General features: G+C 47.1%; 1 protein-coding gene across 1 annotated transcript in view; it reads left to right on the top strand.

The window, feature by feature from the left end:
* The window catches only part of ITGA9 (integrin subunit alpha 9), a 349120-nt gene that overhangs the window by 50248 nt on the left and 271031 nt on the right, over positions 1–27841 (top strand). Inside the window, exons 8-11 of the mRNA XM_036738550.1 lie at positions 284–352; positions 11051–11188; positions 12210–12315; positions 14691–14785. Coding sequence (XP_036594445.1) covers positions 284–352; positions 11051–11188; positions 12210–12315; positions 14691–14785 — 408 coding nt within the window. The remainder of the gene's footprint in view (positions 1–283; positions 353–11050; positions 11189–12209; positions 12316–14690; positions 14786–27841) is intronic.

Below are 27841 nucleotides of genomic sequence, written 5' to 3'. Positions count from 1 at the left end.
CTGCAGGGGCCCCACAATCACAGCTGTAGCTGCTTGCCCACATCCTCAAGCTCTCTCTAGTTTTCTGGTCCCATTCTTCTCATCTTGGGGCCAAACTTCAAACACTGGGGACCCCAAAAATCAGTCCTAACCTGGCCCCTTCCCTGCCCCTGTCAGGCTGTATTGGAGAGCCTGGCTGTGTGCTGGCTACAATGTTTTTAAGCTTGGACCTCTTGGGGGCTCACCTCTCCTGTCATGATCTGAACTGAACTGGTTTCCATGTGTTCTTTTATTCCCCTCGCAGGTTTACATTTTCAGAGCTGACCGAAGATCAGGCTCCTTAATTAAGATATTTCAGGCATCTGGCAAAAAGGTAGGTGGAGGATGAAGAAATGCCTGTTGGTTGCTGATGGATTTGAGAGGTAGCTTGGGCCAGGTGGGATCACAGGTCAGAGATTTAGACATGGGAGGGACCTTTAGATCTTTGAGTCCAGTCCCCTCATATTACAGTTAGGGAAACTGAGGCAAAGGTAGGTTAAGTGACTTGCCTGAGACCACACAGCTGGTAAGTACTTGAAGAGGGGTTTGAACTGAGGCCTTTCTGACTCTGAGTCTGGTGCCTTTACCGCCATTGCTTCCCTTTGGATGCTAACATTAAAAAAAAAAGGCTTTTGAATAATTTTAAAAGTTAGAAAACTTGTGGCATGTTGGAAAGAACTCTGGCTTGAGTCGGAGGATGTTGGTTCAAATCCTGCTTACTTATTGATGTTGGGCCAATTGGCCAGCCTCCCTGGCTTCAGCTTCCTCCACTCTGAGATGAAGGGGTGGAAGGCCTCTGGATTCTCACCCAGGTCTTTGAGCCTGTACAATAACTTCTCACTCACACAAGACCTTTTACAGATTGGAGGAACTTATGTGACCTATGGATTGGGGAGGTCTCTTCATGGCCATTTTATAGAGCACAAGGGGATTCTGGTGCCTTCTCTCTGTCCCCTCCTAGCACAGTGCTGGGGACATAGTTGTAAGGCCAATCTTTCCACCCATTGAATAGGCCTTAGGTGGGGCAAACAAAGGGAGGCCTGACTAGAGGCAGGCCCACACCTTTTGCCAATCAGGGATTAAAGACCCTTCCCACCTACTCAGTAGACCTCAGGTGGGGCCAGTTAAGGGAAGCTTAATTAGAGGTTTGTTTGTAGGCAGGCCTAATCCCTTTACTTACTGGGCACTAAGCCTCAGGCCACACCCTTTTGCCAATTGGGCATGAAGCCCCCCGCCCCCCCCCCCCCACCCCTGGCCACCCCACAAAGAGTACATTCATCCAGAAGGTAGCCATTGAGAATTCAGAAGTCAGAAGAGAAACCAGAATTCAGCCCAAGGAGAAGGAGTTGACAGAGTTGTAGAAAGAGTGGAGAGTGGAAACCAGCAAGCTGCAGAGACCCGAGAAGTGAGGGGAGAGAGAACACAGGTGAGCAGACAGGATTTGGTGAGGCCCCAGTAGGGAGGAAGGTTACAGGATGATTTGGTCCCTTGCTAAAATACTGCGTTATAATTTCTTTGTTGCTACATTGAGGTGGGCTTACTAGTTTTGGAATATAATCACTACTATATCCCATTGGAGGTATTGGTCCTTGGATTTGATCCTCTGGAATATAAATGAATATTATACTCCTTCTTCCTTCTACTTAGAGAGTTTCTCATACTTTGCAATTCCGAGCCATAGAGGCATGTTCATGGTCACCCTCGAGGTCATGAATCTTGCCTTACAGATATAATAGTAGGCACTTAATAAATGTCTCTTGATTGATGGTTTATTATCTCCAGCTGATCCTGTTCCAGCTTGTTTGCACCTAGTTATTTTCATGTTTTCTCCCCATTTGACCATGAGCTGTTGGAGGGCAGGTATGGCCTTGCCTTTCTTTGTGTCCCCAATGCTTCCACAGCACATGGCACACACATGCTTGTTGTCTGAATCCATTATTGAAGCCCTACCTAAGTTGAGAACGCTAGAGACTAGATGGGGCAAAAGCCAAGTCAACTGAGAGTCCCAAAAAATGCCCCTGAGACAGAAGCAGCTTCATCTTTTGGTCCCCCCCCTTTTTTTGCAGTAAACAGCAACTGGGATATTCCAGGGAGGCCTGAGTATGTATTTCTGTCCCTTTCCCGGGGCTCTGGGGTAATGCTTGGTGGGATGGTGTGTCAGAGATGGACCCAGACCCTTCTCTTTAAACCACACTTGGGTCGGGAAGCTGAAGGAGGCTTCGGCAGAATGAGGAGGCTTCTGGTTGAACAGTTTGCAGAGGTGTTCCTCTTTTCCTTAGGCCGGGAAGCCGGCCAGTCAGCACTTCTTGGCCGGCCTTCCAGCCCTTCCTCCCTCCCTCTTCCTCCTGCCAGCTCCCATCTTCTTGTCTGCAGATTATTCATGGGGCATTTGAAGAGGAAGTGAAGGAGGGCCCTGGGAGCAGGTGTCTGGGGTTGGGCTGACAGTAACCTGCTTGAGTTTTTATCCTATAGTTTCCCTGAGAGTTCCCATGGGGACAGGGTCGGGATCAGATGTGCAGGCAAGAAGAAGAGGTTTCAATTAGCTCTTTGATGGGCTCATGGCTGGGCTGAGCTAACAGATCAGAGGCTGCTTAGCTTTTCTGCCTCATTTTTTGTTGGACCTGTTGGCCCCATTTATTTTTGCTTAGGCTGGCTTCTGGACTGGCATTTCTTCCCTCTTCCATCCATTCCTCACTCACCTTCTCATTATGTTTAGCATGGAGAAAATTCCCTAGGGCCATAGTAGCTGTCATCGAGTCCTTGAGAGGCTGATTGGCACAGAAAGGATTTGCCCTGTTCTGCTTGGCCTCTGAGGGAGGGCAAAACCAGGATTTCTGCGGGGAAGCGAGGAGAGGTACAGAGGAGCAGATTTAGACTTGGCTTTCAGAAAAGCTTCCTAACAATTAGGGCTGTTCCAAAGTGGAATGAGCTGCCTGGAGAGGGAGTGAGTTCCCTGTCACATCACAGGAGGTCTTCAATTAGGGGGCTGGGTGGGCACCTGTTGTTTGGGGGATTCTCGTGTAGGTATGAGGTGGACTAGATGGCCCCTGAGGTCCCTTCTCCCCTCCATCCACTTGCTGATGTTCCTTTTTTTTCAGTTGCATTTTTTTTATTTAATATATTTAGTTTTCAGCATTGATTTTCGCAAGAGTTTGAATTACAAATTTTCTCCCCATTTCTGCCCTCCTCCCACTCCAAGATGGCGTATATTCTGGTTGCCCTGATCCCCAGTCAGCCCTCCCTTCTGTCACCTCACTCCCCTCCCATCCCCTTTTCCCTTTCTTTCTTGTAGGGCAAGATAAATTTCTACGCCCCATTGCCTGTGTATATCTTATTTTCCAGTTGAATGCAAAAACTTTTTTGTTTTTGTTTTTGAACCTCTGTTTTTAAAACTTTGAGTTCCAAATTCTCTCCCCTCTTCCCTTCCCACCCACTCTCCCCAAGAAGTCAAGCAATTCAACATAGGCCACATGCGTATCATTATGTATAACCCTTCGACAATACTCATGTTGTGAAAGACTCACTATATTTTGCTCCTTCCTAACCTATCCCCCTTTATTGAATTTTCTTCCTTGACCCTGTCCCCTTTCGAAAGTGTTTGTTTTTGATTACCTCCACCCCCATCTGCCCTCCCTTCTATCATCCCCCCTTTTTTATCTTCTTCTTCCTCCTTTTTTCCTGTGGGGTAAGATACCCAGTTGAGTATGTATGGTATTCCCTCCTCAGGCCAAATCTGATGAGAGCAAGATTCACTCATTCCTCCCTCACCTGCCTTCTCTTCTCTTCCTACAGAACTGTTTTTTCTTGCCACTTTTATGCGAGATAATTTACCCCATTCTATCTCTCCCTATCTCCCTCTCTCAATATATTCCTCTCTCATCCCTTAATTTGATTTTATTTCTTTTAGATATTATCCCTTCATCTTCAACTCACCCTATGCCCGCCCTCTCTCTCTCTCTCTCTCTCTTATATATATGTGTATATATATATATATACACATATGTATATATATATACACACACACATAGATATATACATACATACACACTCACATATACATATATATATATATATATATATATATATATATATATATATATATATATATATATATATATATATATATATATATATACATATTCTCTTCAGCTACCCTAATACTGAGGTCTCATGAATTACACACATCATCTTTCCATGTAGGAATGTAAACAAAACAGTTCAACTTTAGTAAGTCCCTTGCAGTTTCTTTTTCTTGATCTTTTTCTCAATTACCTTTTCATGCTTCTCTTGATTCTTGTGTTTGAAAGTCAAATTTTCTATTCGGCTCTGGTCTTTTCACTGAGAAAGCTTGAAAGTCCTCTATTTTATTGAAAGTCCATATTTTGCCTTGGAGCATGATACTCACTTTTGCTGGGTAGGTGATTCTTGGTTTTCATCCTAGCTCCATTGACCTCTGGAATATCGTATTCCAAGCCCTTTGATCTCTTAATGTAGAAGCTGCCAGATCCTGGGTTATTCTGATTGGGTTTCCACAATACTCAAATTGTTTCTTTCTGGCTGTTTGCAGTATTTTCTCCTTGATCTGGGAGCTCTGGAATTTGGTGACAATATTTCTAGGAGTTTTCCTTTTGGGATCTATTTGAGGAGGCGATCGGTGGATTCTTTCAATTTCTATTTTGCCCTGTGGCTCTAGAATATCAGGGCAGTTCTCCTTGATAATTTCTTGAAAGATGATATCTAGGCTCTTTTGTTGATCATGACTTTCAGGTAGTCCAATAATTTTTAAATTATCTCTCCTGGATCTGTTTTCCAGGTCAGTGGTTTTTCCAATGAGATATTTCACATTGTCTTCCATTTTTTCATTCCTTTGGTTCTGTTTTAGAATATCTTGATTTCTCATCAAGTCACTAGCTTCCACTTGCTCCAATCTAATTTTTAAGGTAGTATTTTCTTCAGTGGTCTTTTGGACCTCCTTTTCCATTTGGCTAATTCTGCCTTTCAAGGCATTCTTCTCCTCATAGGCTTTTTGGAGCTCTTTTGTCATATGAGTTAGTCTATTTTTTAAGGTGTTATTTTCTTCAGTGTATTTTTCAGTATTTTTTTGGGTCTCCTTTAGCAAGTCATTGACTTGTTTTTCATGGTCTTCTTGCATCTTTCTCATTTCTCTTCCCAACTTTTCCTCTACTTCTCTAACTTGCTTTTCCAAATCCTTTTTGAGCTCTTCCATGTTTTTCTTGGAGGCTTTTATTGTAGGTGCTTTGACTTTGTTGACTTCTTCTTGCTGTATGTTTTGGTCTTCTTTGTCACCAAAGTAGGATTCCAAAGTCTGAGACTGAATCAGGGTGCGTTTTCGCTGCCTGGCCATATTCCCAGCCAACTAATATGACCCTTGAGTTTTTCAGCAGGGTATGACTGCTTGTAGACTAAAGAGTTCCATGTTCCACGCTTGGGGGGGTGGTGCGCCAGCTCTGCCACACCAGCACTCCTCCTTCCCCAAGAACCCCCAACCCAGACTGGACTTAGATCTTCAGCAGGCTGTGCACTCCTGCTCTGATCCGCCACTTAATTCCTCCCACCAGGTGGGCCTGGGGCTGGGCGAACTCCTTCCACCCCCACAGCTTTTCCCACTAACCTTCTCTGTTGTCTTTGGTGTTTGTGGGTTCAGAAGCCTGGTAACTGCTGCAGCTCACTGATTCAGGGTGCTAGGGCACGCTCTGCCTGGCTCCTGGTGTGGTTGGTCTCCGCTGCTCACGCTGGGCTCTGCTCTGCTCCTAGCTCCATGTGGGATAGACCTTACCCAGAGACCATCCAGGCTGTCCTGGGCTGGAGCCCTGCTTCCCTCTGCTGTTTTGAGGGTTCTGCAGTTCTAGAATTGGTTCAGAGCCATTTTTTATAGGTTTTTGGAGGGACTCGGCGGGGAGCTCATGCTAGTCCCTGCTTTCCAGACGCCATCTTGGCTCCTGACTTGTATATATTCCTCTTGCTGATGTTCCTAACCTGCCTCTGATCTTTGGGTTCTTCTCCATCATTGGACATGTTGCTCCTCTCCTCTCCCACATGTTGCTTTTTCTTCCGTCCCTAGTTAATCTGCATGACTTACTTAAGATCCTGGGATCACAGATTTAGAACCAGAACAGATCTCAGAAGCCATCTAACCTAGCCTTTCTGACCAATTTAGAGATAAGGAAACAGAGCTTTAGAGTGGCCACGTGACTTGCCCCGAGCTAGATCTTTGTACTGGACTATGTCATGTCTCACTGGGGACGGGCATGGGAGCAGAATTTATGCCCTAACAACGTGTATCTACGAGTCGTCTCTGATCTTGTAGAAGGCCTTTTAGTGAATTAACCAAGTATCCCAAGCATTTGCATATCAGAATCAGGCAAGGAAACGTCCATATTAGAATGTCTGTGCACTTAGGAAGATGCCAAGTTAAATGGCGTACTGGAACCAAAGAAATGGTTCCCTTGGGGATGGGCTGGAGAATATGGTCGTCCACTCTCCTGTCAGGGCTGTCTTCACATCTCTTCCGATTTTCTAGGTATCACACCATGTTGTGTAGCATCAGTGTGTATGGGCCCAGCTCCCAAGTGACCCATGAGCTCCTTTGGGGCAGGAATTGTCCCTTTGATAATTAGCTCTCATATAGTGATTTAAAGTTTGTGAAGCGATTAGCTTCCTCATTCGACAGATGAGGAAACCAAGGCTGAGAGGGTGATGGTGGGAGGCAGGTCTCCTTCACTCCATGTCTGGCCCTTCGTCCACCTCTCTGCCCAGCAGCTTCATGCAGACTTTGATTTTTGCCCTAGGTCCTGTGTTCTGCCCGTAGTGCTTGCCTGCCACATGCTGGTTCCCTTACCCTCTGCCGGCTCACTTGCCCACCCAGGGCTGAATCAGCAGGGTGTTGTTGCCTCTTTAGAGATCTCCAAAAGGGGCTGGAGAGGATAGTGGGGGTGGGGGTGGGGCAGCTGCCCAGTGACTCCTCGGCCCTCCCTCAGGTACTCATTTCCATGCCTCTCTTGAGCTCTCACCCTGAGGGAGGTGGCAGAGGAGGAGCGGCAGCCTCAGTATCACATGGGGAAGGAAATCTGGGCTGCCTGGTACCCAAGCCTTCCTGGGACTGGCTTCAGCTGCTGGCAGTGGACCTCTTATAACCATCTATGGCATTTAAATGAACTTAGCCTCCAGTGCCCAGAGAGCATTTGAAATGCATCCCAGTCACCAGGGCACATTAGATGAATCACATCCTAGGCCAGTGAAAGTCAAGTCATCAAGCAAGCATTTATTAAGTACCTACTATGTGCCAGGTTCTGTGCTAACAAAGGGAACATGTACAAAGAAAGAGAAAAACATGTTTTCTGTGGGGAGAGCAGTGGAGGGGAGAGGAAACCAGAGAAGGCCAAGATGCAGAGGGAGGGCTTCCCAGGTGTGGACTTGCATGAGAAGCAGCAAGGAGCCCAGTGTCACTGGATCACAGAGGAGTTGGGGGTGAATAAGGTGTAAGAAGAGTGAAAAGGTGGGGGGAGGGCTGGGTTATGAAGGACTTTCCTAAGATCCTGGATGCAATAGGGAGCCATCAGAGCTTCTTGAGTTGGGCAGGGGGCTGACATGGTCAGGCTTGCACTTTAGGAAGATCACGTTAGCAATTGAATAGAGGATGGAATGGAGTGGGGAGACATGAGGCAGGCAGACACTCCCCACCCCTGCCCCAAAGGCTATTACAGTTGTCCAGGTATGAGATGATGGGAGCCTGCCTGCACTAGGGTGGTGGCAGGGTCACATGTGCATGTTGAGCTGCTGCTCTTTTTTGAAAGACTGTGGACAAACAGGGAGTCTCCACAGGACAGATATGGGCGAGTGTTCAGATTTTCAAAAGTACGCATTGGCTTTTGACTCTTCAGGCTGTACACTGAAGCAGGTCAATAAAGGGATGGTCTGTGAGCATCTGGAAAGGGAAGCAGTGATCACTGACTGGCCAAATTTAAGAAGAAGAAATTAAGTAGAGATGAATGGAGAACTTTAGGGATGGGGAAACAGACCTATGATTTCATTCACCCAGGAGGAAGCTCCCTCAACCAACACAGGTTGGCAGTTTTCTGTGACTTCTAGGGTTAGTTTCCTGGAGCTATACGGTCACACAGCCAGCATACATCAGAGGCTGGTCTTCTGACTCCAAGGCTGGCTCCCTATCAAAGTCAATAAATCAGTAAGCATTTCCTAAGTGCTTACTATGTGACGAGCATTGTGCTGGGGATAGAACGCCAAGTAGACAGGACAGCCTCTGCCCTCAGGGAAGGGAGAAGACAGCACATAAAAGGGAGCTGAAAACCAGAGGATTCAGAAAATCAGCTGTACAGTTTTAAAATGGGAGAGACAGGGTTGGACAAGAGTCTGTCTGGGAGTGTTAGTGGACTCAGGCTCAGTATGAGTTAGAAGTGTGATGTGACAGCCTACAGTGCTAGTGGAAGCTTAGGCTTTATGTCCCTAGAAGCACTTGTCCAGAAAGAGGGAGCTGAGAGCTCTGCTGTTCTCTGTCCTCCTCAGACCACATTCGGAGCATTACGTTCTGTTGTGGGCACCACGTTTTAGGAACGAAATTGGCAAAGTGTGAGTTCAGAATAGGCCTAGACGAAGACTCTGAGGGTAGTTAAAGGCCTGGGCACCATGCCTTATGAGGACTGGCGGGAGGAACTAGGGGTGCTTAGCTTGAGAAAACTCAAGGGTGACACGATTACTGTCTTTGAGTATTTGAAATATTGTTGTGTGGAGAGAGAGACTTGGCTTGTTTTTCTTGACCTTAGAATAATGGATAGAAGTTGCAGGGAGGCAGATTTCATCTTGAGATGAGGGAATTGGACTAGATTGGTTTCTGGGGTCTCTTCTGGCTCTAGGTTTATCATCTTATGAGTATATGATATTAAGAGGTAAAGCTGCCCCAAAGTGTGATGGGACGGACACCTTGAGTGGTAGAGAGTTCTTCATCATTGGAAATATGGAAGTGGAGGCCCGTTAACTGTATGCTGGCCATGTGGTTGAGGTATTCTTGTTCAGCTGGTATATTGGAAAGAGTACTGGCTTCTGGGGTCGGTGGCTCTGGGTTCAAATCCTACTTTTGATGTTCACTATGTGCACCTCAGCTTCCTCATCTGTAAAGCAAGAGAGGTTGGATTCAGTAACTTTCTGAGGTCCCTTCTGGCTCCGAGAGCCTGTGATTCTGTCAAAGAGACTAAAAATATGAAGGGAGGTGTTTATATTTATCAACTAAAAATAAAAAGGATTTGAATTTTATATGTCCTGGGAATAATTTATTTCTGTTTTAACATAATGGATGTTGGTTTATATTCCAAGTGGAAAAAAATTCTTGGCCTGGCCTGTGCCCTCCTCGGAGAGGAGTCTTGTGGGCCGCAGCCTTCATTCTCCCATGAGCTCACACATTCACAGCCTGGTTTTTCCTAAGCTTGAATGATGGAGGGATCAGTTCAGTTGTTTCCTGGTGCAGCCTGTCTCTCCCAGGCTGGCTCCAGCTTGGGACTGTTGGTTCCCCCAGTTGTCTTGGCCCTGACAAATTTATAGTCCTGATTTTGTGATAAATGAGGCACATTTATCATGGTTATTGACTGCACTTGCAACCTTAGTGAGCGTTTTTAGAAGACTATTCCCTGGAGGAACTTTAAAAAATAATCCTTCCTGGGGTAGGGTGTAATTCCAGTGAAGGCCCTTGGAGATATTTAGTTCTTGTCTCAGGTTCATTAAGTTTCTAAAAATTGCTGCTAGTCTTCCCTGTGTGAGAAGGCACTGTTTCCACTGCTGGTTTTGGAGTTGAGTCAAGTCAAAAGCATTTATTAAGTACCTGCTGTGTGCTGGGCACTGTACTAAGCACTGGAGGTTAGAGGATGTGGGTTTAAATCCTGCTTCTGATATCATAGCTGTGTAATGTTGGACAAGTTTTTCATCAGTCAGGAAGGGGGTGGACCAAGTGGCTTCTGTTATCCCTTGTAGTTTTATTTCTCTGTGCCTATGATAGGTCCTGTATTTATTAGCTCTGTGGCCTTGGGCAAGCCAGTGAACCCTTTGGACCTCAGTGTACTCATCTGTAAAATGGGAATGATTGATGCACTTCAAGGCTGGCGAGTTCTTTCACATACCCGCTATCACATCTATTCACCCGAGTGTAAAGTGAGGCTTGTTTAGGTTGACACTAAGACACTTTGTCCGTTTTATAGTTTTTTAAATGTTTTTTTCCTGCATCTTCCCCCTAGGTTTCATTAGTTTATTCTGCCATTTGACCCTCATAGCTACTCCATTATAGGCACCATTTTGTCCATTTGGTGGATGAGGGGACTGATTAAGTGACTTGCCTGTGGCCACATGGCGAATAAGTACCAGTGGTGAGATCTGAACTCAGCTCTTCTGGCTCTAAATCTATAACAGCACCATGCTGCCATGGGGGCCTTGGGCCAGATGTTCTCGGAGACCTCGTCTTACTCTCCATCTGTGATCCAGTAACACTGGTCCTGTGACCTCGGGCAAGCTGCTTTTCCTCTCTGGGCCTCAGTTTATTCACCTGTAAAACAAGGGGATGTGCCTCCATGACTCCAAGTCCCCTTGCACCGCTGGGTTTGTGAGCCCTTGACTCAGCAGCCAGTCCAGGGCAGCCATGGCCCATTCTCCACCTCAGAGCCGGGCTTCTTAGTGGTTCTTTGTGCTGCCCCCCCCCCCCCCCCCCCCCCCCCCGGTCAGTCAGTCTGGTGAAGCGTGTGGACCTCTTCTCAGAATCACAACCTTAAATACATAAAATAAAATGCACAGTATTACGAAGGAACCAGTAATATTGTGTGGTAGTTATTAAAATATCATTAAACCCCCCACGTTTATGGGCCCCAGGTGAAGAACCCTGACTTTGGATCCCAGTCACGTAGCCCCAGTCCTGCCCCAGGGAGCTCGTACTCTGGGGGGCCTAAAGCGAATGAAGTCAAAGCAGCGTGTGTGTGGCACCTACTGAATGCTCTGTTGTGACTCGCCTTGGTTGCAGATGGGCTCTTACTTTGGCTCCTCCTTATGTGCAGTTGACCTGAACTCGGACGGCCTCTCGGACCTGCTGGTCGGCGCGCCCATGTTTTCTGAGATCAGGGACGAGGGTCAAGTCACCGTCTACATTAACAGAGGAAACGTGAGTCTGGGGCCTGGCGGAGCGGGGGAGGCGGGATGGATGATGCCATAAAGTAGTAATAATGATTGACCTGGGTCCAGCAGGTGCACACCTGGCCTCCCACCCCTCTCTGGATTCATCGTCCGTGTATCGTGTGCATACCACAATATTTACATGTGTTGCCAGTAAGACTTCAATAAACATTAATTAAGCACCTATTTTGTGCCAGGCACTGGGCTGTGTTCTTAGGATATGATATTGGTCAGTCAATAAACATTTATTACATGCCTTCTGTATGCCAGGCGTTGTGCTAAGTGTTGTGATGTCCCCCAAAGTGCAAGGGTGATGATGTTATTTCTTATATTGGGAAGCTTTCAGGGCTTCATTTTGTCCTTAGGATCAAATACAGACTCCTCAATCAGCCCTTGACAGCCTGGCTCCAACCCACCTCTCAGCCTCATTGTGTATCACTTTCCTTCCCACACTCTTCCATCTAACCAAGCTGGTCTTCTTGTGATTCCCGTCTCTGGGCCTTTGCATAGGCTGCTCCCCCCTGCCTAGGATGCCATTTCTGCTTACACCCACCTCCTAGAATTCCTAGCGTGCTTCAAACCTCTTTCCTCCTCCTCCTCCTCCCCCTCCCCCCCTCTTCTTGTATACATACGTCTCTCTATCTGTCACCAAGCGTTTTTGAAGCACTGATTCTGTACCAGACACTGTGCTTACCCCAGATAGGTCATTTAGGCCCTCAAGCAATTCCTTAGGATTTCTCTCTTCAGTCATAAGTGGGTTCTAACTTGCATTGGACCCGGAATGCCTAAAGCCAGAGCTCCGTACCCAGGTGAAATCCCAGCTCCCAAGTTTCTCATCCCGTGGTTCCCGTGGCTAACCGTCTTTCCCCTCAGACAGAACAGGCAAATGGATCCTCTCAGTGAGACAGCAGCTGCCGTGGTCCTATGGCTGGTGTGCTTGAGGAGGGAGGCTCAATGGGTAACTGACCCGGCTCTGTTTTCCTTAGCCTGTCCCATTTCCTGTTTCCTAGGGGGCCCTGGAAGAGCAGCTGGTCCTGGATGGTGACCGTGTCTACAACGCCCACTTTGGGGAGAGCATCGCTGCGCTGGGGGACATGGATGACGACGGGTTCCCAGGTCAGGGGGTGACGCACTTGAAGGGTGGTGTCTAGTATCTCGTGGGAGAACCTTCTATTTAGGATAGAAATGGGATCTGAGTATCGGCCCTCCCGCCTCAAGGCACGAGATCTGAATCTGCCTAGGAAAGGCTGGGGACTAGAGCTGAACTCTGTAGAGAAAGTGCAGTTTTGTTATTCACTTTTTTCCTTTTTTTTTTTTTTAACTCACTGATATTTATTTCCTGAAATCAATGATTTCTGCCTCTTGTTTTATATCTCCATCCTCAGTTACTGACATCTGGCTGTCCAGGCCTGGGGCCTCTTATCCCAGGGAATGTCAACCAGGCGGCCCTTGCTTCTTATACCCTTTGTCCTCCATGCCTGGCTACACTTCTCTGGTCATGGTTTGCTCCCATGCTGGGTTTGAGTGAGCATCATTCAGCATTTCAGCATGCATGTGCCTGTAGGAGCACATATGCCTGCCTCTATCATCACTTAAGTCAGTTTTATGCACTTATGTGCCAGGCACCATCCTAAGCACTCTTGGGGGAGGTAACAGGCAAACAGCTCTGTGCAAACAAGCTTGGTAGTGGTGTAAGCATTTATTAAATACAGACTGTGTGCCCGGCACAGCCCTGAGTAGTGGGTGTATAAAGGAAGGCTAAAGACAGTTCCTTCTCTCAAGGAGCTCATGGTCTATTGGGGGAGACAGTGTGTGAACAACTTTGTACAAACACACGCTACGGTCAGTTGGTGATCATTTATTAAGCATGTGATGTGAGCTGGCCCTATGCTAAATGCTGGGGATATAGAGAGAGGTGGAAGGCAAGCCCTGCTCTCAGTGAATTCACGATCCAGTGGGTAGACACTGGATACTCGACATGGGGAAATCACAGGCCTTGGATTCAAATCTCACCTCCAATGCTCACCGAGTGACCCTCAAGGTCCCTTCTCTCTCTCTACCTCCTACCTTCTGAAGCCCAGTATGAAGGCCTCAATGACTGGAGGATGAGAGAATGTAGCCGGTGAGCCACGTGCCTAAGATTGGGGCAGTCTCCCTCAGATCAACTCAGCTAGTCTCTGTGGCTTTCACAAAGTTACAGCATTTTAGCTTTTATTGAATTGAGAGGCAGGAAGAATATTGGAATCAGACCAGGAGGATGTGTGTTCAGATCTCATCCCTGCTCCTTAATACCTCTTTGACTTAAAAATAATGATGGCTAACTTTTATATGGTGCCTACTCTGTGCCAGGCACTGTCCCAAGTGCTTTACACTTCTTATATCATTTGGTCCTCACAACAACCCTGGAGGGAGGTGCTGTTATGTAGCTAAGTGTCTCTGGGCCTGTCTCCTCTGTAAAATGAGGTTTGCTCATCTGGAAAGTCAGCTGTAAAGTTCCTGCTAGCTTGACGTCGATAATCCCGGGATACCTTGAAAGGTCCTATCAGCCAATGATTCTACAGGGGATGTTCCTTTTGTCAGCCTCAGTTTACCCATCTGTAATTTGCCTGTGAGGGCCCTCTGTCTCTCCGGTGCTGTGACCTTGTGATAATTACTAGTTCTGGTGTGTGAGGATTTAGGTGTTTGAGATTCTGGTTCTATTTTTTATCTATCACAAACCCACATTTCTTATGAGAAGTTTGGGGAAGGAGGGGAGTGAAGCAGGGATTAATTCAATAGCCATCAATTAATAGGAGAGGGATTTTTTCTTTTTTCTTTTTTTGTTAAACTATGTCATAGTTGTTTCCCTGGGTCCTTCCTTGCCTGTGTGGCCGGCCAGTGTGGCTGGCATGTATGGCTGTCTGCGTGGCCAGCTTGTGCGACTGGCTTCTGGGGCTCACCAGGGGAAGCTGCATCTCTTTCCTCTCGCCCTTTGACCAGTTAGCACTGGTGGCCGTGGTTTCTATTCACTCTTCAGGTGCTGAGCAGCTGCTCTCTTTCCTGTCTTGGAGGAAGCAAAAGGCAGAGAATCTCTAAAGCCCCCACCTCTTTACTGTCTTCTCAGCTTCAGTTGGGCTCTTTGATGCTCATTAAAAATTTCTTCAGATACTTCCTAGCTGTGTGAACCTGGGCAAATCACTTTGCCTTATTTGCCTCAGTTTCCTCATCTGTAAAACACGCCGGAGAAGGAAATGGCAAACCCTCTGGCATCTCTGCCAAGAAAGCCCCACAGGGGTCATGAAGAGTCAGACACGGCTGAAATGACTCAACAATAAAAATTCCTCCATATCCACAAAAAGCTCACATTTAATTCACCAGGCAGGCTGATTGTGTTTCCAAGAACCAAGTCATTCTGGTGTAAAGGGGCTGAGTCATAATAAGTGTAGGGGGAGCTGTATTCATCCTTTGGAGTGTTCTCACTTTTCTGTCCCTGGTGCTTCTTCTTTCCTCAGATGTCGCCATTGGGGCACCTAAAGAAAATGACTTTGTAGGAGCTGTGTACATCTACCACGGAGATGCTGACGGGATTGTGGCCCAGTATTCCATGGTAATTTGTGGTGGGGCTCATGGGGATGCCCCTTTGAAGGTAAAGCTGCCCTAAGACTTTTGAGGTACCCTATATTTAATGGTACAACAGTGGTTGAGAGGCAGAGTGGCAGATTGGCAAGACGCTCTGGACTTGGAGGTGGCAAGACCTGGGTTCTAATCCTTCCTCTGTTATTAACCCTGGGCCTCATGGACCTCCCTTGGAACCATCTACTAAGTTATAAATAGGGTGCGATCTTCAGGGAGTGATGAAATCACGCTTCCTTCTGGTATACACACGCCAGAGTGTCCAGGCACTGTTTAGGCCAGTCCTGGTCTTATTCTTCAATGTGCAGGCTTGGGAGCGACAATGCAAAAGTCAGCCTCACAAGGCTTGGTTTTTCTCTTAGAGTGATTGAGTAGAAAGCAAGCTTTCCTTGTGTCCGGTGTTTGGTCAGGTGCATTCAGGCATTAACTGGGGCTTTGTCTCATGTGGGCTTTGGTGGATTGGCTTGCTCAGTGCCACTTAGGGTGTGAAAGCTGCCCACCCCCTGGGCACTGCCATGGCAGCTTGAGTTCAGTCTTGCTTCTGGTATGGGGCGCAGCAAGGAGGTGACACTGACCCCGGGGCAGCTTCCTTTGAGCTGGGATCGACTCTTCTCCTGGCCCTGGGAGGGGCTTTTGGAATGTCTGGATGTCTGTGGAATGACTGAATGAATGGAAAAGCGTTTATTAAGTGCTTACTATGTGCGGGACATCGTGAGGGTTGTTGGAGATACAAATACCAAAAAGCCTTTGTTTTTGCCCTCCAGAAGCTTATACTCTAACAGGGCAGTGGTGGCCAGGGAAGTCACAGGGCTGGTGAAGGGACTTGGAGGGCAATAGACTCATCCTTTCTAGGAAGGGTCGTGTTGATTTGATCACTGTTCTCTGCTAGAGTAGGAAGGCAGGGGGAGGGAGGATGGGCACACAGATGGAGACCAGATCTGAAGAGGGCTGGAGAGCAGCAGCGTCGTGGGTCTGGCTGGCAAGGAAGCTCCCCGGTGTTGCCCCTATCTAAATGTAGGAGACTCCCAGAAAACACACGTATCTGTAGTAGGGAGTGGGGATGGACAATGAGCGAATTCAGCGCTTATCAGTCAGCTTGTGTCTGTTGAGTACATTCGAAGTACTGTGTGTGAACTACACTGGAGACCCTTGGACACAGAAGAGGAGCTCGTCCTCAAGTTGGGGAGATGACACCCATCCATAAAAGAAGGGATCGAGGCTCAGAGGGCTTCTGCTATTGGATGGCATGAGCCCTTAACAATGGAGAGTGGTTGATCACCAGCATGGACAGCTAGGCTTCTGTTCACAGCCCCCTTTCTAAAAGGAATGATGCATTTACGAGCCTTGTGTTTCTTAGCATCTTTAGGACACATAAGTGTTGCCTTGAGCCCTGCTGGGAAAGGTGAGATTGGTGAAATGCATCGGGATTTATAAAATGTGGAGGCCCTTTCAGAGAATGATATGTCCTGACTGAGGCGAAAATGCTTTTCATTATAAAGTTGGTAATCCCTGCTACAAATAAGCAAAAAGCAAATGAAATAAGATCCCCAATGAAAATTATGTACATTTGACTAAATGCATGCGTAGAGATACAATATACTGTGTAAACATACATATGGTGTCCTAGATGTTTAAGCTTAAATATCTTAAACCCATGTTTTGTCTATGTACGTACATGCACACATATAAATGTATACATACATATGTGCATGTGTGTATCTACTTTATAAACTTTATATATGTATACATATACATGTATATATGTAACTTTAACAAAATATTCACAATGACAGTTTCATTGCTCTCATCCTTTTCTATTCTCTTTTCCATTAATGTACTTATAGTATTTTGTCACTTTTAGCAAATGTAGTGCTGGTTTTGAATGTGATCATAGCCCGTGTGTGAATGACTCATCTCACTGTGTGGACCTTGATTTGTCTTACTTCATGGGTCTTCCCATCATTCTTTGTGTGCTTAATTTTCCCCACTTTTCTCTAGGCCAGTTTTCTAATGTGTTGTTATCCCATCAGCCCTTTCTCAGTCATTGAACATGAAGATTAAATACTCAATGGATCCATGACCTCATCAATGTGGATGTCCCTTCCAGTGCTGCAGGTCACAACTCATCAGGCCTGTCTATCCTGTGGGACATTTATTAATCGGTTACTCAGTGAGCCTTTATTAAGGGCCTACTATGTGTTGGCGCTGGGCCACTGCCAGTCATCTTGACTCTTGTCTTGCCACTGGATTCCAATGCCTGGAGGACAGTGAGGCTGGTGACTGCACAGTTCTGCCTCACTTAAATCCAATTCACTTGCAAGTGATGTCATTGGTCCTCTTTGAGAACAAAGGATAAACAACCTCAACTTATGTTGGGCCCTGGAGATACGAAGGAAAAAATGAGATAGTCCTTCCCTCAAGGAGTTTACGTTCTCAGAGGGGAGACAGCATGAAGTACATAACACGGTTTGGGAAGACAACACCTGATTGGCAGGAGCATTACACACTCTGGAGTCACCCAACCAATGCTTTTTGAAGAAAAGTCCACATCCTTCTACCCTTTGAAGTTTATAGGGTCAACCCCTGGTCAAGGGAATAAGGAGGAGACAGAGGCTCTTTTCTCAAAAGATTTCCTCTTCGAGGTTTGGCTAGACTGCTCTCTCCTCTAGGCTAGCCCAACACTTGAACTCGTTCTGAACTGGCTCACTGTTTTGTGCAAAGACTCATAGGACATGGCTGGGCCTCTTCTGCTATTTCCAATGCACTTCCTGTGTCGCTGCTGTTTCATTTCATTCAGTGGTCTTTACTTTTTTTCCAACCTGATTAAAGGCCCTTTGCACCTTGTCTAATGCCTTTGATTGATTCCACAGAAATCTGATAAAGGCATCAGCATCTTGTTTAATTTAAGTGGGGTAGAGTGATTGATTCAATTAGCTCTCATACTTACATCTAGAGTCCTCTTCATTTTCTTCTCAGAAGTTAAAAGTTTCATTAGGAAGGAAGATCTATCTTTCTTCCTTCTGTTTTCTCCACTTTTTTTTCCTTGCTATGACCAGAAAAGTGTCTTTGGCTTATTTCAAATCCTGATACTCAACAGTTTTTCTCCAGATTCATTCTATAAAATTCTTCCTGTTTCTTCTTTCCACGAAATAACAGTTGACACTGTTATTTCTGACTTCTTCCAAGAAAGAGATTTTTCCTCATCCTTTCTCTCTGTCTTCCTCTACAGTTTTTCTGAAACCATATCCATTAATTCTCTCTTCCGTTTCTCAAAAACAAAACAAAACAAAACCCCAGAAACCCCAACTTCCAAATCTCACGCATTCCATGTGTCTCTTAAAGTAATAGGAGGAATGAGTATATAGGCTCCATGGGAAATGTTTTTGAAACAGGTGCTCTATTCAGAATATATACTAAATAAATGTAAAGTATTTTGGGGGAAGGCACCAGCAGCTGGGAGCATTAGAAAAGATTTAGTGGAGAAGGCAGCATTTGAACTGAGCCGGGCCCTCTATTTCCTCAACTGCAAAATGAGGATGATGATGATGATAGCCCTTATCTTGAAGAATTGTTGGGAGGATCAACTGAGATAACGTTTGTAATTTAGCACAGTGCGTGACACATAGTAGGCGCTATATAAAACGCTTATTTCCCTCCCCCTACATTTTGTATTTGAGAGACAACGTGGCGTAACGGATAGAGAACCTCAAAGCCAAGAAGACCTGGGTTTGATTCCAGCCTCTGACACATACTAATTATGTGACCCTAGGAAGTCACTGAACATCTCATTTTTTGAGGCAGCTCTAAGACCATGAGCTGCAGAGAATAGCTACCATTAATATAGCGCCTGCTATGTGCCAGGCACTGTGCTAAGCGCTTTACAATGATAATCTCTCAAAAAGAAGGGGTTGAGGTCTGTAACTTTGCAACAGGGGCTGCTTCTTATGTACTTGGCTTTGTCCTGATGTTACGGAGATGCTGGTGGATCCCAGGGGCTGCCCCCTGGTCAACAGCCCTCCACTCTTGCCATGCAGCCCAGCCACTGTCTTTTCTAAGCTGCCTGCCTTTGCTCTGGTCTGTTTTCCTGGTTTTCTCTTTGTGCTAGGGCTCAGCCTGCTCACACCCATCATGCTCCTCCCCATAGCCCCCTGTGCGAGGCAGCATGGCTTAACGGAGTCAGGAACAGCGGGGTTCACATCTAACCTCCAACAATTCCCATCTCTGTGGCCATGGCCAAGGCCCCTCAACTTGCTGGGCCTCGGTTTCTCCATCTGTAAAATGAGAGAACTTGGCCAGATTTCCTCTACGGTCCTTTCTGGTTTGAAATCTATGATCTGATGATGGTCATTTAAAATTTTTTGCGTTGTCACATCCTGTGACTCACGCACGTGTCGATGTCATTCTCTGGTAGTAGTATTAGAAATTAGTATTAGAAAGATGGTTCTTCATTCCAGGGAGAAATCTGGGCTCCTAGCTCCTGTCCTTCTGTTAATTCTGGGCCTAACTCATCATATATTTGAAGTGTCCATGGGAGACGTAAGTAGAGGACTAGTACTGGACTTGCAGCTACACTGGCTTAGGGAATTCCCAGGTGAGGAAACTCCCTCCACCAGTGCAGATGAACATTTTCTGCACCCCCCAGCCTGTCTGTCAGGGACAGGCCTTGATCTCATCTCTCACTGACTCCGAGGCTGGCTCTTTATCCACTACTCTAGGCTGGCTTTCAGGAAGTAGGAAATATTAATCAGTAAATACCAACAATAAAGTGGTCTGGGTTTTGGTCCCTAAAACAAGCAAATGGCAGGGGTGGGGGGGTGTCATATCCTGCATTCCTCAGTCCCTCCTGCTCCCAGGGAGAGGCCGAGGGCCTGGCATAGGAGCACCCAGGGGAGGAGAGTCCTTTTCAGTGCACGCTGGTTCTTAGTCTTAGAGCCTTGCCCGGAGCCCAGCACATGCTGGGGGACTTGGACCCAGCCTCTCTTGGCTCTGAGGTTGATACTTTAGTTGTTCGGCTTCCCTTTGCGTATGTTTGTCTAAGTATGTGGATATCCCCATATGCCCCGAGGGCCGGTGTCCCTGGGCAGAAAGATGGGCACTGAGAGAGAGCGAGAGAGAGAGCGTGTAGGACAGCCTGGGCGCTGGGCCTGGTGAGAACCGGAGGGCCGGGGGTGGGGGGGACAGAGGGGGCCAAGGGGAAGGGGCCTTCCTGGGCCTCCCAGTTGTTCCTCTTGCTGCCTGGAGGTCTTCAGGACCTGTCTCTGCTCTGTGTGCATTAAATCTATGGAGAGTTTTAATTCAGGAGCTGCTGATTATGAAGTTTCAATTTAGTGATAGGATGATGGTGCACAGATTCCCAGCTGGGGTGTGGATATAATCTCAGCTGGATGATCATGGGAGAGAGAGGGAGACAGACAGACACACACACACACACACACACACATACAGGGAGTGGGGGGGAGGGGATGGGACAGGACGAGAAGGAGAGGAGGGGTAGAACAAGAGCAAATGCTGAATAGGAGAGGAAACATCCCGTGTGATGAGTGAGTGGAGCCCGTGACTCTCTGGCTTTGGCGATATGGCAGTTGGGTGGCCTGTGGAATGATTCTTGAGCTCCAGATTTTCTCGCTGAACAAAAGAGATGGCACATTTCAAATCGTCTCTAGTTTCTTGGAGAAACTGCCCATAGCAGTGGTCTGTCAGGCAGTCCCCCCGCCCCTTCCAGGCTGGCCCCAGCCCTTCCATCCCCTTCGCAGCTTCCAAATGATGTTACTAAGTGCGAGTCTCATCGTGACTCAAGAAATCTCCATGGCTGGAGGACCAGCTCTTCTCTTTGGCATTTAACGTTCTTCACAGTCTGACTCCGGTCTCCTTTTCTGGGCTGACTCTGCCTCATCTAACCCTTTTAGCGCTGCGAGGTGCTGATGCACTGGCTCCCACGCTCTTCCCGATAGACAGCTATGATCTGCTGGCTTCTTGACTTTGCCCACACTGTCTCCCATGCCCAGAATGCTTTGTCTCCTCACCCTCAGCTCTTAGAATCCCCAGCTCCCTTCAACGATGAACCCGGTGCCATCTTCTACACAAGCCCTCTTCTGATCCCCATGATTGTGAATGGCCCACCACTTACTGATGGGGTAATGGATGAAGTGCTGGGGCCAGAGTCAGGAGGACCTGAGTTCAAATGTGACCTCAGAGCTCAGGAGCTCCAAGATACTGGGAAAGGCACTTAACTTCTATTTGCCTTGGTTTCTTCAACCACAAAATGAGGATGATCATAACAGCACTTACGTCACAGGGTTGTTTGGCAGCTCAATCGAGATGATATTTGTGAAGCCCTTAGCGCAGCGCCTGGCACGAAGTAGGAGCTTTGCAAGACGCTTATTCCTTTCTCTCTATATTTTGTATTTGAGAGACAATGGGACATAAAGGATAGAGAGCCTCAGAGCCAGGGACACCGAGTTCAAATCCAACCTCTGACACATACTAGCCATGTGACCCGGGGCAACTCTGTGACTGAGTTGCAGAGAATAGCTGCCATTAATACAGCAGCTACTGTGTGCCAGGCACTGTGCTAAGTACTTGGCAATTATCTGATCCTCACAACAACCATGGGAGGTAGGGGGGAGATTACATGACTTACCTAGGGTCACACAGCTGACAGGTTGGCTTGAGTCAGAGCCAGTGGAGCGCTCCAAGGTGGAGGTAAGATTGTCCTCAGAGCCTGCCTGGCCACCTGTGACTCCACCTTCACCCTGGGGTCCTCCAGACTGCAAGCCTCAGAGGGAGGATGCTGATTCCAGACCCCAGGCTCTTCCCACTCCCTTCCCACCTTGTCATGCTTCTTCCTAAGATTTCATGTTGCTTTCCCATAAGCCGGGCACATTTTGGCTGAGTATAGAATCTTTCCTTTAAATCAGAGGGTGTAGGAGCCGGGATGTGTCACCTTAGAAGGGGACCTAGGGCCACTCATCTCCCTAGGTGGTTGGAAGAAGAGACCTTGGTCAGCTTCCAAGAGCCGTAGAAATACAGGTTGCTGTCCTGACCTCACTACAGAGGCCTGGGCTGTGGCTAGAGGAGGCTCTCAGGTGCCCAGGGGCCTTTTCTCAGGAACTTAGTGGTGGATTTGGGGGCCCTTCCTTCTGGACGCTCATGGCTGGGCCCTATCTGCTCCCCTCCCAGCCAGGCTGGCTGGAAGGGAGGCTGTTCCTGACCCCACCTCCTCAGCCAGATCCAATGTTTGGTTTTGTTGCTGGGTGGGATCTCCACCCAGCAAAGGAAAGCACACATTTTGTGGTTAGCGTGGAGTGTCTTTTAGTAGGAAGCAGGGAGGGGGAGGGATTGGACAGCAGCTGCTGCCTTCCTGCCTCGCTCGGCACGCAGGCCGGGCTGTTCATATGAACAAAGAAAAAAACAGTGGTTTAGTTTTAAAAAAGTTTTTCCGATGATGTTTTCAAAGGTGATAATTTCTGTTGTGCTAAGTTCAAGACCTTGTTTTCCTCATCATTCCGTAGGGGCAGCCACAGGGCTTGGCATGGGGAGTGGAGGTGGTGCCATGGTGACAAATTACAGGGATGGTGACGTCGTCCCTGTCCCTCTCCCCTTCCAATCTGGAGTATTTCTGTGACTGTGATGCTCAGATGGTGGCCGGGGGCTTCCTCACGGTGCCTCCTCTTCTCCCTCATTCACCTCTTTCCTGATGCAGACTTCATGCTCCCGCCTTGGCACCCAATGGAGCCCTCATGCAATGCTGCTCCCTCCCCCCACTCCCAGTGGCACACTAGACATGGTATCCAGACAGGGCCAAACGATGACATTTTGGTATTTCTGTTTTCATTTAGCTGTTAGACCCCAGAAGTTTTATCTTTCGGGCTTTATAGCATAATGGGCTGCAGATGTCTGTAGGATATGTGGAGTCTGCACCACCACCCCGGAACGGCCCCCTCCCTCCCTCACCCCCACTCAGCGTTGTCGGAGAGTATCTCACAGAGACAGAGGAGCCGCTTCCACTTGTCCTGGATTTAGGCTTGGGTCAGTCTGTTTCAGAACGATTCCTCTTCAATGTGGGGCTTTGTCTGTCACGTCTGGGGCGCTGACTCCGTTGGACCAGGGATCTTCAGCTTTTGTGTGTCCAGTGAGGCCCCAGGCCCCTCCTCAGAGTCGATGTGTGTGATAAAATATGTGAACTTAGGAAGGAAACCAGAAAGCCTTCAGCGTATTTAAAAGAAAGGCTCGTGAAGCCCAAGCGAAGAATGTTTTCCTTCCTCTCTTCAGAGGCAAGTTGGAGGCTCTGAGGTGCTGTGGAAACAGGCCCTGGCTTGGGGTCGGAGGATCTGGGTTCAAATCCTGCTTTGGGCATGTAATGCCTGTGTGACCTTGGGCAAGTCATTCCATCTCCCTGGGCCTCGTCAGTCCCTTAAATCCCTTCTAGCTCTGGGTCTCTGAGAATCCCATTCATTTGTTTGATGTGCAACAGGAGCGTTACTGCCAGGGCCATGTCACAAAGTCAAGGAAAGGTTGCTAATCCTAGCGCACACTTCACAAATATTATCTAATTTTGTCCTTACTGTAACCCTGGGAGGCAGGTGTTAAAATTCTCTTCATTTTACCGAGAAGGAAACTGAGACAGGCAATGGTTAGGTGACTTGGCCAGGGCCACCTGTAGGTTTCTGGGGCCAGGTTTGAGCTCAGGACTTCCTGACTCCACGCCTAGAGTTCAATCCATTGCACTGCCTATCTGACTGCAGAAATGGGTGAACAGGGCAAAGAGGCTGGGTCTGTTCAATGAGGCTTAAGTGGTAGAGAGCCCTTGTGTTCCACTGAACTGCTGTGTCAAAATACCGTGAGGAAGGCTCCTGGCATGTTAAGTGAATCCCACCACCTGTGGTGGGATTATTGGAGGACGCAGACAGGAGACACACATGGGCGTGGATGGGTTACCATCTGCATTATGGGAAGGATCATGGGAGCTTAGATTTAGGACGGGAAGAGACATTAGGGTCACCTTGTCCAATTCCTTAGTCATCCTTGTATGTATTTTATTTGTCCATAGTTGTCTGCATGTTATCTCCCCACTAGATGTGAGCTCCTTTAGGAAAGGCACCATACTTTCACCTTTCTTTGTGTGCTCAGCCATTGGTATGGTGCCTGCGCATAGTAGGCACATCATGTCAGGTTGACTTAGGGGGAAACTGAGACTCTGAGAGAGGAAGGGGCTTACCCAGGGTCCCACAGGTGGTGGGCAGCAGAGCCAGGGTTGGGACCCACATCCTTGGATTCCAAACTCGCTTCTCTTTCTATTGTAACTTGTAGTCCCTTGTGTGCTCACCATTGAGGTCACTGACCCATTGGTGGGCCCATAGTTCACGAGATGTCTCTTCCATAACTTCCTTTAGAGTAACAGCAGCTCTCCATATTTCTGAGTCTCATGCCAAAAGGCCTTCTTTGGATTCCTCCTGCCTTTCTACCTTTCCCCTTACTCCAGTGGTGAGAAATAGAATGTGAAGTACTTGTGGCCAGATGGGATGCGAGAGCCGAAGAGAGCCCAGCTCCCCATCTCAAGCACCTGGATGACAGTGACAGATACACCAAAGAAGGAGAAAAAACAACCCAGGGAAGAAAAATGACCTTGTAGGAAAAGATTCTGGGTTAATTAAGCTAACGCGAAGCCAAACACGTGCTCCGACACCACGAGACGAGTAGATATCATGGAATAAAATAAACTGGAGAGAATTTCCGAGAAGGAGATACCAATGAAGGAACCTGTATGAGGACTCCAGAAATAAACCTGGGTCTGTCAGAAGGTGCTTCAATGTGCAGAAGTGAAGGCATATTTGACCCTTCTCTTAGGGATGCCATCATGAAGTGGATAGAGGACCAACCTTGAAGCCGAGAAGACCTGGATTCCAGTCCTGTCTCTTGACATTTCACTGGCTGCGTGACCTTGGGCTGGTCCCTCAATCTCTCTCCTCAGGCTATTCTAATAAAGGCTGTCTATGCTGGCAGAGGGAGCCTCCTCACCTGGGAGTTCCCTATGAAATCATGGGTCCAAGCCCTATCCCATAGACCTGGAGGTGGAAAGGTCCTGAGAAATCATCTGCTCATTTTACAGAGGAGGATACTGAGGACCTGGGAGGGACCCACCCTCCTGATCCTGACAGCTATCAAGATGGAATTGAAATCTGTAAGGGAGGATCTGGACAATACCTGTAAGAACAGAATTTGGTGGGAGCCAGGTGTTGCAGAGGATGGAGCAATGGACTTAGAGTCAAGAGTATCTGAGTCCAAATCCAGCCTGAGATAATTATTAGCTGTGTGACCATGGGCAAGTCACGTAATCTCAGCCTCAACTTCCTCATCTCTAAAATGGGATACTAGCACTTAGTTCCCAGGGTTGTTATGAGGAGAAAATGGAATAATACAGAAAAATTGCTTTGCAAGCCTTAAAGCACCATGCAAAAGTTAGTTATTATTATTATTGACAGAGAATTTTAATACGACGCTGGGTCTGCTGAAGAATAAAGTTGAGCAGGAGGGGGCTTCCAGGAAAATGGGAGGAAGGCAAGAGCCCGAAAGCTGGAGCTCAGACTCTCATCGAAGAACATCACCAAGGACAAAGCGTGCATTGACACAGTAGCACAGCCAATGGCACCAGAGTGTGCGCCCATCACCGGGGCAATGTATGAGATACGCAAATGACAAATAGAAATGTAAAGAAACGGAGGAGGAAGGTCATAAGGAGAACCAAGAGAAACGTATAAAACAGTGACCGCAGCCCCATGAAGGGAGCACTGGTGAAAGCCCTGAGAATGCTTCTTTTTAGCTGCGGAGGTTCCTGAGATAGAATGGAGGCGCAGTGCTGTGAATTACGGTGCGTGGTGGGGGCTCCTGGGAAGCCTTGGGGGCCTGGGCCTGCCTGTGCCGTTCGGGAGCCATGCTCCTAAAGAAGCAAAGAGATCTTGCCCAGGATCTGAACCCAAAGGGCTGAATGCTATTAGACGTATTCAGCTCTTGATGAAGACACGTAGCAGCAGTGATGCAGTGGGAAGCAGAAGACCAACAAGCTAAGGTTTCTGCTTGAACGATGACGTAGATTTGCCACCACATTGTCTTTGGTCCAGCTATGCTGTCGTCCTTCAGTCATGCCTGATTCTTCATGACTCTAGGCACCTTAGCACCCTTGGCCCTTCTATCCACTATCTCCTGAAGTCTGTCCAAGGTCATAATTTGTTACTTCCATGATACTATCCCATCTCATCCTCTGCTGTCCCCTTTTGCCTTCAATTTTTGTTGACATCAGGGTCTTTTAATGACGCTTCAAGCCAGCTTTTACACTTTCACACTCATCAAGAGGCTTCTTAATTCTTAGCTTTCTCCCACCAGTGGTATTGTCTGCATGTCTGAGATAGTCGATCTCCCTGTGATTCTGTATTTTGTTTTGCCCAGTCTGGCATTTTGCTTGATGTATTCTGCATATAAGTTAATAAAGTGATAAATATAAAAAAAGAAAGCCCTGAGAACTCTGACCAATCTTCTCCCTGGAGGACAGACATCGAATGTGACCTTCATCTTGGCAGGAGGTGATAGACTCTGGGTGCCCATGGAGGCACATGTTAGCAGATATGGCCAACACAAGGGTTTGGTTTGTTCAGTTTTTATGTGAACAGGAAGATTCTTTTGGGAAGGAGGATAGGAAGCGTCAGCAGAAAGTGACAATGATTTTTTTTAAAGTATCATAAAAAATTTCTTATTTAAAGATATTCTACCACACAAGGTACTGCTGGAGATTTATTCCAGGTTAAACTTACATAGAAATGTCAAACTCCAAAATCTCAGCAGCAGAAATAGAATTTTGCAAGTAGCCGGGGAAAAAAAAGAAAACAAATAATAACAAAAATCCTGTTGCCCATCCAAAATGACCACCACGAATTGTATCGGAATTTTCCTACAAGTCGAGAAATGGGTTAGCAGAAACATCTGGAATGGGGTGTATGAGGAATCAAGTGAAACAGACTTTGTCCTCCAATTCCAGGCATTCTGACAAAAGAAATGTAGTCTCTGACATGCAACTCAACCAATAAGCAAGACCTCAGACTGTGTTCTGCACCCTGAAAACAGCGAATGAATGTGTTAATTAAAATCTAATTCATTGCGAACTGAAGTCATGTTGTTTCTTTGAGGTCCTACTTTGTTGGAAAGAGGTCAAGGCCATACTTGTGATGACTTCACTAGTGAACACCACTGGTTCCCATAAATGTGGAACAGAAAGAACCCACCAAACCTTAGGGGGGCACAAAGGGGGAGGTATGCTTTGAGGATGGGTGTCCCAGATGAATAACAGGTGAAGCAAACATTCATTTAAAAAATTCCTTGTCTTCCTCTTCCTATATTTGAATGCTTCTCCTTGTCAAAGAAAGTTAAGACGTTGTTGATTAACATAAAATGGCTGTCTCTCCGATTTTGTCACCGATTTGCTGTGTGGTATTTGCACGGCAGTTCATTTACCATCTGAAAAATGAGCAGAGTAGGATGGATGAGTCCCTGGTTGTAGATTCTTCATAGAAGGAAGCCCCCTGATCCTGTCATGGGTAAGGAGAGTGCTCTGTGAGCTGAGCTGCAATTTCGTTGTCTGGGTCCACTCCAGAGAGACCTCATTTGTCTTCCTGAAGGAATGTCCTTTCCTATTAATGTCTCTTGGGCACTTCAGTCTAGAGCAGAGACGGGAATTGCCCGTTGCCTTACCATTTCAGCTTAATGACCCATTTGCGTGATGGGAAGAATCTGTGGTTTCATTGGCCTGGGGAACGCCTTGTGTGGGAGTGCTCTCAATGATCAAAGACTACAACTTGTTTGTGGAGTAGATGAGTGTTAAGGAGTTGTCTGCAGTGCATAGAAATGAAAAGGTTTTCACAGAGTGACACAAGTAGTAAATGTCAAAGGCAGGATTCAAACCCAGGCCTTCCTCACTCAAAGCCTCGCTCCCTCTCCACTATGTTAGGCTGTCTCTGAAAAATGTATTCTAGTAAGTCTAGCA

Source organism: Trichosurus vulpecula, chromosome 9, assembly GCF_011100635.1.
Source record: "Trichosurus vulpecula isolate mTriVul1 chromosome 9, mTriVul1.pri, whole genome shotgun sequence".
NCBI classification, from domain to species: Eukaryota; Metazoa; Chordata; class Mammalia; order Diprotodontia; family Phalangeridae; genus Trichosurus; species Trichosurus vulpecula.
The sequence above is the reverse complement of the archived record's forward strand: the minus strand, read 5'-3'. Positions and strand labels throughout refer to the sequence as shown.